The sequence below is a fragment of the Siniperca chuatsi genome, linkage group LG12 (assembly GCF_020085105.1).
Source record: "Siniperca chuatsi isolate FFG_IHB_CAS linkage group LG12, ASM2008510v1, whole genome shotgun sequence".
In the NCBI taxonomy this organism is placed as follows: Eukaryota; Metazoa; Chordata; class Actinopteri; order Centrarchiformes; family Sinipercidae; genus Siniperca; species Siniperca chuatsi.
In genome coordinates, this window is record NC_058053.1 from 10,441,389 (window position 1) to 10,457,472 (window position 16,084).

At 38.4% G+C, this 16,084-nt stretch overlaps 1 protein-coding gene across 6 annotated transcripts in view; it reads right to left on the bottom strand.

Moving 5' to 3' along the window:
• Positions 1 to 1,618: 1,618 nt before the first annotated feature.
• epha3 (eph receptor A3) overlaps positions 1,619 to 16,084 on the bottom strand; it is a 100,716-nt gene continuing 86,250 nt past the window's right edge. For 4 of the 6 annotated variants that reach the window (XM_044216945.1, XM_044216947.1, XM_044216944.1 and 1 more), the window contains 2 exons: positions 10,693 to 10,848; positions 1,619 to 4,369 (listed from right to left, as the gene is read on the bottom strand). In XM_044216945.1, the coding sequence (XP_044072880.1) occupies positions 4,264 to 4,369; positions 10,693 to 10,848 (262 nt within the window). In that variant the 3' untranslated portion in view covers positions 1,619 to 4,263. Of the gene's footprint in view, positions 4,370 to 6,025; positions 6,144 to 10,692; positions 10,849 to 16,084 lie in introns of all 6 variants that reach the window. The other 2 variants (XM_044216950.1, XM_044216948.1) reach the window with 2 other exon arrangements.

Sequence of the window (16,084 nt, forward strand, 5' to 3'; positions counted from 1 at the left end):
TTTCCCTCGCTCTACCTCCCCCACTTCCGCCCTCACTCTGTCTTTCCCATTACCCCGGTGATTTCAGTACCATGGAGGTTTTTTAGATAAAAACAAGACCAAATTGGTGACGTTGTCAAGCATACTGTGTTCATTGTTTCCTGAATTGGGGAGGGCAATGTCCTGTTTTCTCTCTGTGCACATCTGCCTGGGAACATCTGGATAGTGTCAGCCTTTCAACATTGAGCAGAGCGACCATCACTCTTTCCCCTGTCTGACACATCTCATCTCCTCCCAGTCAGAACTAAGAGAGAAAACGCAGATCTTCCACATTAAAATCACACAACAAATCGACTTTAACCATGGCTGATCGGAAACAAAATGCTTTATTAGATGTGGCCGGGGGAACAAGAGGCGGCAGCAAGGTGGAAGGGATTAGAAGCAGGCTGAGGTGGTTACTAAGTTGGAAGCTGGTTAACAGATGTGGGAAGGTTGTAGTAGGTCCAGTATAGACAGGTAGAGGGAAATGCCTCTTGTGACAATACTATAACCAGACAGAATGTTGATATTAGACAATTGTGTTTATGTAACTAAAAACATTTGATTAAGCATAGGGAAATGAAGAACTGAGAAAGTTCATTTGCACACCAAAAAAGGAAGGAAGTCCTGGCCTGCCAATACTAAAATAAAATAATTTTATCAAATGGAAATTTTTATTTTATTTTTGTGTGCAATCAAAATGTAAAAATCCAATTCTCATTTTTGTGTTTGAAAATGTACAATCAGTGTTTAATTACTTTTTAATTAGAATTTTAATTGTGTCTAGATTTTATTTATTATTATTATTTTACATTGTTTTATGACATTTTAGTTAATTTTACTCTGTGGTCTATAATGTGCTTACTTTTTATGGCTTTTAGTTCATTTTATTCTCTGTGTCTTAAATGTGCTCTGTTTGTATTGTAAAGTAATTTGAAACTGTGTTTTGAAAGGTGCTATATAAATAAAGTGTATTATTATTATTATTATTATTATTATTATTATTATTATTATGTTTGTACTGTATACATGTGGGTAAAGGTTTTTGTTTTTTCTTTAGTAATTTTTGCCATGTCATATTTCATATTATATGCTTATCTTTTACTAATCTTATCTTAATTTTATTTTTTAAATATTTCTTCACTTAACTTTAAATATTGTATGTGTAACTCAGATGTATATTTAGATTCTTTTTGTAGACTTATTGGCCAATTTGAATCGTATTTCCTGATTCTTTGAGTGTGGACATTGACGGTGAAGGTCTTTCTTGGCTGTGAATGACCTTTCTCTGGACTCCTTCTCTGTTCATGTTGATTGCCCTGTGAACTGAATGATTTGAAACACCTGTCCCGTACACTATATGTCAGTGAGATGATTGCTGGCTTTTATCCTGAGAAGGTAAGATGTGCCAAAATATTGTTCTATAGAATGTAGAATAAAAAAAAAGATGACATCTGAGTTATGAATGTGTTTGACTTTCACTTGTGATCTTTTAAACATATGGAAATGTGCTTACAGTTAAAAGGAAAGCCAACATTATTTGTTAATCTGTGACATCAGCACATGGTAAAATAAAAACACAGGAGCAGGTCCATCATCATCCATTTTTTGGAAAATATTTTGCGAATATTTATTATAAAAATATAAATGTTTCCACTACAAATCATTTTACATTAGTAGACAAGGCCATCTACATTTGCACACGTAAACTCTCACACAGACACACGGGTCAGTCTTGAGACAGAAAATGAGGGATCTGGATATAGGGTGCATAACAGTATTGCTCTCTCAGATGTCCCAGGTTTATAAAGTAAGTCAAAAACCAAAACACAGATAGCACTGACACATAATTTACTGTATGCTACAAAAAACCCATCAACATTGCGTTGTATAATGTTAACAAATAAATAATAACGTAATCATAATTGCCTTTTTATTGTAGAAAAGAAAGAAACAAAGCAGACAAATATAATTCAAAATAAGATAAAATATAATACAGATGATTTTTGTCTCTTTTTTAATTAAAATGATGCACAATTTTTATTTATTCTATTATACATACAAACATTTGTACAAAGAAGGATGGCCATGTACATATAGTGGGATCTGTAGCGCTAGTTGCTATCAGTACGATGGTTTACATTATGTACATGCTAATTAGAACACATAGCAGCAACAGCAGCATCCACAGGTAGACCAAGTAACAGAGGACCGACTGACACACAGGGACTGGGTTTCCCAAAAGCACCAAAATCACGCCTTTCCATTAGATAAGCTTAGTCCATAGCCAAGGCAATAACATTTCCATTCAAAGTGCTCAAATATTGTGTACTAAGTGATTGGAAGAAGCTTAAAGATAGCACCCTTGTAGTTAAATATTACCCATCCAACAACACATAGCACCAAAGTACCAGTTTAGAAATACTGGGTATGTGATGCACTGAGGGATTGACTGGGTGACATCAAAGCAGGAGGCTAAAATCTTTATAATTCTTCTGTTCTTCGTAGTACAAAGATCATCTAATTTCTAAGGTGCCTTTAGGAAATCCCATCCTGGACATATGATGTACTAGGATACTATCTCAGAAAGCAATCATTTATTGGAAGTGTTGCATCTCTTTCAGGGCATTTTCACACCTTGTTAATTTAGGGCAGTGATGAAAAACCCCATGACCCTATGAAAACACAGAAAAAACACCAAGACTTTGTTGAAAATTAATAAAATTAATCAGAATTTTTTGCTTGATGATCCCACCATGATCCAACCCAGCTAGAGGAGGCACTCTTTTTGCATTAAACACACCAGGATTTATGGATTAAGAGCAAATTTTATACTAGAAGTTCTTTTTTTTACAGCAAATGTCTGCTTTTGTCAATATGTTATGGATTTGAACCAAAGCAAAGGGACTACAACACCCTCAGATCAGCAGTGTTGATCTCAACCTTCTGAACTGGTTGTACACAGAGAACAAATCCTGCTCATTAGAAAGAAAGTGATACCGGATGTTGTATGGGGTTGATGATGTCTTACCTAAATAAGAAACTCAAGTACAAACTCACTTCTAGTTTAAAACACTTCCGCAACACAACAAGAATGTCTGAAGCAGAAGCCTGAATGACACCACTTCATCTTTAAGTTCTCTTTTTCCTCTTATCAATTTCTCTCTCTCTTGCTCCAGTCTTTCTTAAGCTGTACTCTCAATTCCTGGCTCTGCTCCGTTCTCGCTGTCTGTTTCCCCTTGTTAGAGAAAATAGTATGAATAACATATACATCCTGAGATTTCACACAAAGGGCATTGGGTTGAGGGAACAGCACTATAACTGTACAATATCTGTTCATAAGCACATAGAACATATATGTCACCATAAAGAAAATTCTGTGTGTGAAGTGTGTTATGGCCCCTGTACCTTCAAAGCACAGCGTTCAATACATTGTACATGTGACAGACTCATGGCTTCCATACAATGAGACTATTTAATTGATTATCATAATTATTGCTTTTATGTGACATGTCTACTGAATGCAAATGCTATAGGTTAGAGCTACAGAGTAAAATGGCTCGCTTATCGTCTAGGTGTGTCCATACCAACTCAGTTATCTCATGGATAGAGACAGTAAATGTAGGTAGATACAACAAAATCTCACGCCTCAGACCTCATTAGTACAGGAAGGGTCCACATCCTGGTGAGCTGCTGCTGTCTGCCATGCTCTTCTTCACAAGGCATCTCAGCCGTTTCCCCCGCCTCCTTCCACAGGCTGCTAGTCAGGCATGGTGGGAGGAGAGTGTGAGCATGCCCGTCTCCTTTTAGCTGTAAAGGGAAGGCTATGCTATCCAGCTTAGCCAATATCGGAGAGCCCCGGCTTTATGTTAGTCCAGTCGTTGCCCTGTATCCCAGTCCAGTCTCAGTTTGTATCCCTGGCCAGGTCTCACTGCCCTCCTTGGCTTTTGTCTGCGCTCTCTACCCCCCTATTTGTCTGTAAGGCATCTCAACATGGGCTTGGAGGGACGGAGGGTTGAAGAGTCAGCCAGTTAACTAGCTGGCAGGTCTGCACTGAGCTCTTTCTGCTTCTCTGTCAGGACTTGATACCGTCTCTCAATGAAACAATGAAAGCCCCCATTTGAATCATATATTTTTCCTCCATTTCCATGCGTATCCAGTTTTAATTTGAAGCCTCTTAGACTGTGATTAGCAACCACACCGACAGACAGGTCTCTGGTGTTTTTATTTGTTGGGTTCATTTTTTTAAACAGGTACTGGGCCATTCTTGGTGTGGGAATCTAGGGCTTTGAGGCTGCTCACAATCTTCTTCTGCGGTCCTACGATAGTCACTCCAACCTTTTTCAGATCCCTGGTTTGTGAAGGAGAGGTAGAGAGAGAGAGAGGGAGAGAGAGAGAAGGGCGGGAGAGGTCAAAAACCAGACACAATCCAGGAGAGAGACGTGACAGAGGGAAAGATGGGGAGAAAAAAGATGGAAAGTGTGCGTTAGTGATGGAGGATGTGACACCCATGTGACATTTAATGACATGATCCTAGTGCTGTTCCCTTCACTTTCCCTTGGGCGGGGGGGGCTCTTGGGGCTGCACTGACAGCTGTCCCTGTCCCTGTCAGTGGATGAAACAATGGCATGCGAGGGCCACAGTGGCATAAAAGAGCTAGTTTCCTGCATTGCATTGAACTGGATTTATTTGACAGTTCAATGCAATGGGTAGGTATAAGTATGTGGAGAGGAGCAGCACTGGTACATATGTAGGATATTACACTCTGATTCAGATAAATCTGTTTAACTTGTTAATACTCTTAGAAGCTCTTACAAGATTAGTTACATGCATTCAAGTGTAAGAAAAGACCATTTGCATAGGAAGATTAAAATTATTTAGAGCTACAGTGTAGGTTTCACATGTGTTATGCATCAAATACACACAGTGGTTAGTCAGCTTAATTAAAACATCAAGCTCTTTTTGAAACATAGAGTAACAACAACCTTAAAATACATAGTATATACAAATCACACAGAGCATTGTTGATATTACAGTACACAAGAAGTCACAGCGCATGTTAAGGCTCATCTCGTCTGCCCATCTAGCAGTAATAACGATGGCATTGTATTAGTAGAAGCAGTAGAGTTGTGGTGGCATTACTACAACAAACACTTTCAGCCATTAAGACATTTTAGTGTTATTAAAATATGGTCACAATAAAGTTTGTATTATTCAGATGCAAGCAGAGCATTTAGTTCTCCAAAGCAGCCATAATAGCAGACATTTCGAAACATCTTGACGAGCCAGAAAGTGAAAGTGACAAAAATCACAACATTGCTTCACTCTGTGCTACAAAGTAAAGGGATAGTTAACTCAAATTAAGTGATGCTTTAAATGTAAACTGTACAATTGATTGTGTATTTCCATAAAGTTTACAAAACCAAAACCAAAGGAGTGGTTGCAGTAACAAACAGCATCAGTTTCCATAGAGAGACAATAGCTAAGTTTCCATCTTTACACCAATAATGTATATTATGATTAACCAGCCTACAGTAAACTGACAACTATAATCTCCTAAATGTCCTGACAAACATCAAATACATGCAAATGACACAAATGAGCATCCTTTACAGACTAATATTGTCCAGTGGTAATCTTATGTCACGCTAGTTTGTACATCAGAATATTTCCAAATGTTCTTTGGTTTTTTGGCAACATGTAATATTCATCATATTTGTAATATTAATAAACATTACTGGATGCTATAACAGCATTTGCGGGCTTCCTAATCACAGTAGCTCCATTCTGTTTCTTGTAAGCCTGTTGGTAAATTTTGCGGCTTTCCAAGTATCTTTTACTTTAGTTTGTAGTTACAGCTTACAGCTGGATGGAAACATTGCTATTGAGTTATCACTGAATATCAACTAACTATCCCTTTTAACATCAGACAAGTGAAAACCCATCAGTGGTTCTGGAGGTATGTTACTGCTCCCAGGCAGGGCCTAGGTCTTGGTCATCCACCCACCATCCAGAGCCTGAGGAGGCGGAGAGGAGCTGGGCGTTAGAGAGTGGTGATTCCCATGGACGGCTCCCATTCTGGGCAAGTGGCCGGTGTGATGTGGACCTCCGTCAGAACCACTCTACTGAGACACAGCCAGGCCCAGCAACATTAACACATTAAACTGGATGTCATCAACATGTGCTTTCTCTAAACCTGTATCTAAAGAACATTTTAGTTGAAATAAATCAGGCTAAATCATGTAGCTTTACATCTATGTTACAGTCAGTAAAGGAAGACACTCTGAACTCTAAGTACCAGTGACAGTAACTGCTTTGTGAACATTGTAGCAAAAAGTTAAGACCTCAAAATATACAGAATATTCCATATTTATTGGTCACTAGGGGATAGCAAAAAGGATCAGCTAAAAACTACCAAATCAAATCTGACAAATAGCTTGAAAATAATAATAATAAAAAAGCTAAAAATCATAAATGAATAACTCTGCAAATACAATTAATATTGACTATGTTGGTGGTCATAATTAAGTCTTATTTTGATTTACCATTATATTATTAAGACTCTATGCTTTTAGGATATAACCATTAATCATTCAAAGAATTTAAATCTTGCTTTTTTAAACTATGGAGTGGGACCAGAAGGATAACGGGAACCTTCTACCCTTAGGCTGTCCAAGAGTGCAATGACCTTTGAAAAGCCCACGGCGTGAACTCAAACCACAACAGTGTTAAGTTGCAACGCATTAACATTTCATAGGGAGATGAGTTTGAAGTCATGTGCAGTAAAGTTGTTCTTCAACTCAAAAACTATGCAATGCACTGTTCTGGCTTCCCAGTATGTCATGGGATTTCACGAATTGTTCTTACTTAAAGTTATTGTGGGCAGTTAAAGCACACGTAGATAAGTTTTGATGTCTTGAACATGACCAAAACCTTAATCACCATTATACATTTGAAATACTAACACACAATAACTAATCTCTGTTGTGCCTTATTGGTGTTCTATTGAGAGTCAAAGCAGTTCTGTTGTCATCTTCTCTTTGGATCACAAAAGCTATGTTTTGCATTTTTGAGCCAAAGTGCTCTCCCCATAATAACAGTGTGTAAATTAACATTTTTCCTCATTTTAATCAGATGGACCTTTGTATGTCAGGAAAGCAACATGAATAATCTCAAAGAACAGACAGTGATGAAATAAGAATAAATGAAAATACTGCAACATGATACACATGAGGTAATAAATCATACTGAGCAATTCCCATCAATCCAGAGCAAAACCTCTGCTAAGTTTTTTTTTTCTTCAGTGTAGTTAAAAGTGAATTGTAGTGTTTTTAAAACCAACCAACTTTAACCTTGTATCAATTCAAACATACACATGGGCACAGGCTTGTTTGTTGTGTCCTGTTTTGAGTTGCTGAAAGAAAGAGGATGCTGGGAAAGGTCAGGGTATGACAATGTTTTCTCAGCCTCATAAAGGGTTGATGGGTCCGTCGTGATTGGGGGAGCAAATCCATGTCACTTCAGATTGCTTTCCTTTGTCCAGCAGTTTAGTCATCACTTCCTCAATCAAATACCTGAAATGAACTTTGCATGCACTCTGTCCAGATGAAGGAAATAGTCCAAATGATGTGGTATTTCCTAATCAAGTCAGTCAATCCATTCTATCCTGTTTCGTAAAGGGACTTTTTGAGGGACAATTACTCCAGCAGATGAGTCAGCACACTGCAGCCAAGTATGATTACTGTTCCTCAGAGGTCAGAGCATTGCAAGGCCTTGTGCTGAATATCAAGGACTAGATTAAGACTGTACAAATCAATAGAGAAATCTATATTGAGAAATGCATAGTCTCAGCCAAGGCTGCTAGCTTTGTAGCTGAGCTAGCCTTGGATGCCTTAGCCTTTAGTGGATTAATACTGCAGTGATCCAATTTCACATCTAGCTACAGAAAAAACATCATAGACCAATATGATTTCTTTAGTGCAAGGTTACTCCAGTGCAGTTTATCTGGGACGTACTTTGACAATACCCAATGTAGAGTTCCCCCTGCATTGTAAGCTTTTTTGTTATGTAACATATTGACTGAAGATAACTTTTCATCGATTAAACAGATTCATTGAATAAATGGCATGAGAAATGTCAAGAGAAAAAAAATATATTTTTCTGTAGTACCCCTGAGAAAAGAGACAGAGGAATAGAGTGGAGCTACAACAGAGGTCAAAATCCACATTAAATAGTCTTATTATTATTATTATCCAAAAAAAAAAAAAGTCTCTTCCACAGCAATGAGCCAGTGCTCTCTTTAAGAAAGCTGCACTTTGCCTCTTGTTCCTTTTATGTCTTTGGTATAAAGCATCACCTTGCATGTTCCTAATTGTAAGCCTTATAATATTATCATTATTATTAATATATAACATTTATGAAGTTCTGATGCATTTCAGTTACAAGTCATTGCAATTAATAGCTGCCAATGTGGGAAGTTGCCTTTGGTGAAGCTTTAACCTACTCTTTTTCTTTGTTGTACTTTTAAGGGCCCCTACTGACCAACTAGTGACATCAATTCTAAGGACACATGTTACACATTGCAACACTGTTAATGACTGCTGGTTTGGTAAGCCATTGACAGGAGTTACAGCTGGCTGCAGCACTGGCCACCACTCCCCAACTGCCCCCGCAGCTGCCATCACCACAGTGAATACTTGCTTTGATCACAATGATTAAAAATGTCCAATTATTTACCCGGTCACATTCCACATCAATTAAACCAGCAGCAGGCCACCAGAGCGAGAGAGAAAGAGAGAAAGACGGGGACAAAGAGACAAAGAACAGTCTACACTCTGACATTGACAGAAAAAGAAAACAACAAAAATATGTCAGCTGTCCTTAATTTTCTCAAGAAGCTGCACTCTGAACTGTAATTCTAAAGGAGGCTTGTTCTTCAGCATAATCTCCCAATCTATTATCACTGTGTTTGGGATTAATAATTTCTTTCAGTCTGCCAGTACAGGACTCTGGCCAGAACCTGATCCACTATCTCCTTTTGTCAGCCTGAGGATTCTATCAGCAGAGTTAGACCTATAATCTCTGTCTCTGTTACTTACTTTCCTTTATCCAGAGGCATTGATTTATTAAACCCTATGCTGTGACAAATACCCTGACTCTAATACCATTTCCCACCAAACGTTCCTCATACTAAAAGAATGTACACGCTCAACCTGTAACAAAAAAAACATTTGCATATTTGTAATTTGCTTAGACAAATATGTTTTGGAGGAACAGTAATTGCTGGATTTCATTCACTGTCAACATTTTTCACATTCAGGATGTGTTCCTGACTCGTGCTAAAACTTACTGTTACATGGGCTTTAAAATCTTGCCTTGTTAATTAAATTGTGATCGCTGTGGGGCATCGGCAAGAATGCACATGGACCTGGCTTTACCTCCACAGATGAATCTTTATTTCCAAAAGAAGTTCTCTCCTTTACACTTGTAGGTTTCTAGGTGTGTGGATGTGGTTCCTTAGCTGCATGCACAATATACACAAGAACCACGTTCATTAATCTCCTACAGAACTCTCAAAAAGACACAAAACTTCTAAAATCCTTGTCTCTCTCTTCAGGTAATTGGTCTCCTCACCTGATTGGCTGTTCCTCAACTAGCTGAACAGGAATATCCTAGACACTTCCTATACTATTCAGAACAGTCAGTGTTGACTTCAATATTTAACAAAAAAACAAACAAAAAACACAAAAAAACAATCACATGGTTATGTTTAGGGAACCAGAGTTGCCTGAACATAACCATGAAAATACTAATCATGCATTCGTTGCCAGGAACAGATTGACAGTGGACACTTTGCAGACAAGTTCAGTATCTGTAACACCTCTCCTGGTTACGTTAATAACAAATCTGGGTGGCATTACATTTACTACAAAAAGTATTTGCTATTGCAAAGAAGTTGTATATGAACATATATTTTAAGAACATATTCTTAAGTGACCACATATCTGGGGATTGATGAAACAATGACAGACTGGACTTTGTCATATGGTCAGTGTTACACCTGTCAACATACTCAACTTAGAGAAAATATACTGTACTACAGGTCCTGCAGAGTGTGCTCTCCAAATGTGATTTCTCTAGATTTGGCTTCCATATAATAGTAATCTTTGCTTGATCTTTGCTTTGCATGTGAATGCTTCACAGTAAAGACAGTGCCATGCATATCTATTTGACAGCTATGCCTTTATTTGCTCTTTCAAAGGCTCTCTCGCTACTCTTTTATCTTGTCAAATCTCCCCTCTCATTTCCTCTCTCAATAGTTTCTCTCTAATTCACTCTCCCATATGGAACTCTAAATTCCCCCCTCTCTTTATTCTGTTTCTTTACTTATCTCTCTTTCTTTTAATGCTCTCACCTTCTCCCTCTGTGGTCATACTTGCAACATTGAGAGCGTGGCTAAAGGCCTGTCATTATGAATTACCATGACTCTCATCTGGACACCTTTAGTAAGGGCTCTATAGCTTTCTTTACTTACTGAGAACAAGTTTGTGTGTGTGTGTTCTTCGCCAAGAGCCTCAAATTCCTGGGCCTTGCCACGGGTACTGGGACCCTGTAAACACTACTGACATGAATAAGCAGAGTAAGTGTGTGTGTCGGTGTGTGTGGTTGTCTTACTCTGTGGAGGTCTTGGCCAAGGTGTCACAGGAGCTGTAGCTGACCCCAGAGAAGGCCTCCTTGCAGGGCAAGGTCCTCATTCCATCCATCCAGTCACCCACCGTCCCCATCGAGGGAACCTCTGAACTGCTCCTGTCCAATAACAAGTTGGCTGGCCTAAGAGGACACAGGGTAAGGAGTAACGTGAAAGACATAAATGGACAATGAATAAACTAATTTCCTTGGGTAATAACCTGTAACATATTCAAATAAATAAAATGGAGTTTATAGCATAGTTTCAGGAACACAAAGGCATTACCGTCACCCAGATCATCAGCTGACATTTACACAATAACATCTATTTATATATCTCCATACATCTTATTACTGCAGTTCCAAACTGCTTTACTGTTTGCCACCTCTTGTGGAAGGGATTTGTTACAGTGTGAATGCAAAGTATGTACAGAGTTGGTATTTTGCGTATAAGCTCTGATCTAGTCACTCCCCACAAGCATACAACAAGTAAGCACAGACTGGAATGGGGAGTGACAATAAGAAACTCCCCCCCCCATGGAACTCAAAGCCTACAGGTGGACACTATGTGGGGCATGGCTCATGAAATGCTATGTGAGCAGCAGCAGCAGCTATGTTTGCAGCAGTGTCGAAGGACTATTTACAATGAGCAGTGTAGCAAACTCATTGGCAGAACAAAAGAGAAACCAGCAAATATATTGCCTTACTGTATTTTGCAGAGAGAAGAGTATGCCATGTTTACCCATGTTATTCTGTTCAAACCATTGATGTTGTTAATTTCTTGTTGCTGCCGCTACCCACTATTGCTAGTAAATAGCCAGCAGCCAGTGCTTCATTCCAAGTTGTGTGAACAGATCTTTTATCATCTAGTTGTTGTCATTTGTGCACTAATAACACTAAGTGACAGAGTAATGATGGGCTCTGGGGTTGCATAGATCAGATTTAACCGCAACACTCACAATCACTACACTTGACATACAACTCTGCTTGACTGATTTGGCCATAATGTTAGTTGCAACCATGGTTAACGCATTCACATTATATGCACAGTCCTATATGCTGGAAGTTGTTACTTTAATGGCAAAATGTGTTGACCACAGAGTGCATAGTTCTACACAGTTATACACAGTCTGTTGGCGGGAGGTTATAATTTTATTGACACATGAAACTAAAATTTAATAAAAACTAATTTGTAGTGAAAGCAGCAGTTAAATTAAAGACGCAATGATGATTGGAATGAAAGTAAATTAAATTATTCAATTGTTAAAATTTATTTATAAAATCCATTTTATAGCATTATTATACAAGATAAAAAGTTTTAGAAACAATTTGTTTATTTTAGTTTAACTATATTTATACATTTTAACATACATATTATGCATTCTGTGCTTGCACACCTATACAGAACTAAACATAAACCAGACCTCCAGAGCAGCACTCATTAGGGAGCCATACACACACACACACACACACACACACACACACACACACACACACACACACACACACACACACACACACACACACACACATATGCACACACGCACACACACAGAGACTGGCCTTATGTGTCTGTTGCATAGAGTAAACCTGTACAATACCTTTTGGCTTTGAATACAGGGGGGAAATCAAACCGGCACACAAAATATTTCCATAATATATTTAACATATTCAAGAACAAGATTACTAACAAAAGCGGCATCAGTTTCTGTCTAATGTCATTACCGTTTCCTGCAGTACATGTGCCATGCGGCAAAATGCAACATTAGATTTGATTAGACTTGATGGTTTCAATTGGATCAAATCAAATTAAATGCACTGCGTTGGGCTTTAGAGTGCTCAGTCAACAGTAGAGGGTGAAGGAAAGGCTGCAGGCACTGCTCTGACTCACTCAGATTGATGGTTGCCAAAGACGAGGGAGAGAGGTGGAAAGACATACAGAGAGCAATAGAGGAGAGTGGAGGGGAAACTGAAGATGACAAAAAAAGCTATTTTCTTTATCAGTGTCTAATCTCTGATGTCACTACTGATGCTGTGTCTTATACAAATGTGGTTCAATTTTGCTGTGGAAACTGATCCCATCAAGGCAGGAAATGGGAAACCAGGTCAAACCACATTCGGTTAAACTGGAACTCAAAACACAACGACCAATCGAACAATAGCCAAATAAGGGATTAGTTAAAGCATTTTTGTGTTTTTTGCTGAATTTGTGAGTGGCATTTAAAACTGGGTTGCACTTTTATTTTATAAGGACACACTGTACCTGTCTTGCAAAGTAGACAAAGCCACCTGCATCAAGACAGGCACAAACACACACACACACACACACAGACACACACATGCACACAAGGGAATAGAGCCTTATGAACAAGGCAGGACAGGACAGGGCAGAAAAAAGGGTAGTTCTCCCTCAGAGAATATTATTCATAGCCTTGTAAATAAACTCATTAGAAAACTAGGAAGTCCACCTCCACTGTACTGACTTGGATTGTCAAGGAGGTTTGGAGCCACTTTGTGTGTTTATGTGTGTGAAAATCTGGAAAATATTTCCCAAGGTTAGTCTACCATCAGGGAATTATGAAAGTGTAATTCCATAAGACAGGTGAAAAAGCTTTGACTGCAAAATTGTCTTGAACTCTATATTTTTTCAAATATTTTAAATTTGATAAAATGTGGATTGGAATTCAAAGGAAGGTATGTAAAATTACAAAGTTAAATAATGAATATACACTTCCTCAACTCTCTTGGGATGTTTTGTATAAAATCATAATTTACATAGCTAGCTCTTATCTCAAATAAAATGTGTTTTGCTTCAAAGTGGTGTACATCTTATGTGTCCTCTACAGTACCCACACGAGTTCTTCAGTTTAGTTGTAAGTATTCTTACAATCGTAACTAGTTTTTCTGTTGTTTTTTTGTTGTTTTTCCTGGCTGCTGGAGATAAGAGGTACCTTATTGCACTGGTAAATTAGATGTACCTTTCATGCTGATGCAATATATTTTGATTTAAAGAAGCAAAATACAATCAAAAGAATGTTGCAATAGAAAATCATCAAGCTGCCTATCAAGCAACATTGTAAAAAATGCCATACTAAGCCAACAAAGAGGTATATAGAGAGAAGAAAAGTGAGTTGATATCTCAAACAGAGACAGGAAAAAAGGGTGAAAAAAGATGCATTTGAGACAGTGGAGTGGGTGTTGTTACAATGATTGAGTCTTTTCCTGCCAGATCAGAGGACTGTCAAAATGCTGAGGGCCCCCCAGGACCCCCTGGAGAGACTGGTTTGTAGGAAAAGGAGGGAATCGGGGGGTGGAAGATGGGGGTGGTTTGCATGAGGGAAAAAGAAGGAAGTGTGCATATCTCTATGAGAGGACAGTAGAAATATTTTTTATGAGAAAAAGAAATGCAAAAACATTAGTTACTTTTTTATTTAAATGTAGCGTAAAGGAATGAAAAAACAGTTTTTTGTCCCAAAAAAGTTGGGACAAAAATGTTGTTATATCCAAAATGCCTTAGATTATAACTGTTGGGCTGTCAGGATAATAATTTTCAGCTTTTTTGCAGGATTATTGATCCTCTCCTCTCCTGTACCCTTTTCTTCTTTTTCTCCCCCTTTATCCTCTGCTGCTTTCCTTTCCCCTCTCCTGTCACTTCTGAGAGATAAACTGCAAATGACCTTGTTCCCCCTCCCATATCATTTTCTTTGTTCCTTTTGTTGTTACATTTTCAGCAACATCTCATGGCAACTCAAGAGACAAGATGATTGGAGAGGAAACAGAGAAACAGAGGGATGTGATGAAGGGGAAAAGAAAGAGAAAAGAAAGCATCTGTCTGATGGCAGAGGGGGGTTTCCTGTATAGATGTTACATGCTGGGGCAGCAGGCTGAGGGTAGCGGACGCTAACAGACTCAACAAACTGATCTGTAAGGCCAGTGACATTGTTGGGGTGGAGCTGGACTCCTTGTCGGTGGTGTCAGAGAGGAGGATGCTGGCCAAACTACATGCCATCTTGGATAGTGTCTCCCACCCACTCCATGACGTGCTGGTCAAACAAAGGAGTACCTTCAACTTTGTTCACACTTATTTAAATTTTATACTTATACCCACTTGGTACTTAATTTATCTGACCTGTATTATCGTGTATTGTATTTTTTGCTCAGTACTTCTATTCTCAAGTGTGCACTGATGTGATAGTGAGCTGCTGTAACAAAAGAGTTTCCCCTCGGGGATCAATAAAGTATTTCTGATTCTGATTCTGATTCTGAAAATCCCTCATGGACTTAACACCATATAAGAATGCAGAAAACACCAGTTTAAACAGAAGGAAGTATAAATACACCGGAGAGAGAATAAAGTATACCCCCCTTCTCGTTTTCATTTCCCTTCCCTTTTTTGCTCTATCTTCCATTCTTTTGACCTCTAAATAACCAGGGCTGTGTAGCCTCTTGTTTTTAGAGCTCTCATGGGAGGAGTGAGGTGGATGAGGAGAAGAGCTTGAACAGATACATATGGGCTGGACAGAGTGGGAGGTATTGACCTCTCACTGTGTTACTGGGACATTTCCCAGGGTGTCACTGGGATAGGTTAGACTGAGATATAGGTCTGATATCAGGCCATTGAATTGAAATTTTGATATGTGGCCATTTCGTATCTACAGCCTTTGTTGGATGTGATGGATATGATGTTGTTTTAATCAATACTACTCAGGTGGTCTGAGGAAAGCTATTAACCTAAATTGATTCAAGTGTGACATTTTGATTTGATTCCAGTCAAGCATGCATGGTTCTTACTCTGAACTCTTAAATCATATTACTAGCCAGCATTTCAGTGTAGAGTTTTAGTTGTCTTTAAAATATTTTTTTAAATGTTCTTACATTTGAACATATTAAATGTAAAATACACAAAATATTGGCATTTGGATAATTTAATTTAAAGGTATTGGTTTTCAGTGCACTGTATCTGCAATGCCTGGTACCAATCTTGTATCCCCCATCCAGTTTTATATTTCTCCACTTACTCAGCTTACACATTTTGACATTTGTTGTTCACTTAACTGATGGATGAGGGACTACACTGTCTTAACTGATGGATGTTGTTGCCCTATTATCTGCCTTTTTATATCCTTATAAAATACTTATTATAAATATCCACATTCCTTAGTACCCTAATTTAGTTTCCTTTCACTAACAGAAAACTTTTTTTCCATTTTCATTCCTTGTCCCAACCTTACCCCACAGGCCAAGATCCACACCCACATAGATCTGCAGCCATGTCCCCAGTCCCAGTTTCTTTCTCGCCAGCCCTTCACCAAGGAACAGTTTAAGTCTTTTTCAACTTCAACCCCATTTTCAGTTCAGCCCTAACTACTGAAAATGAACC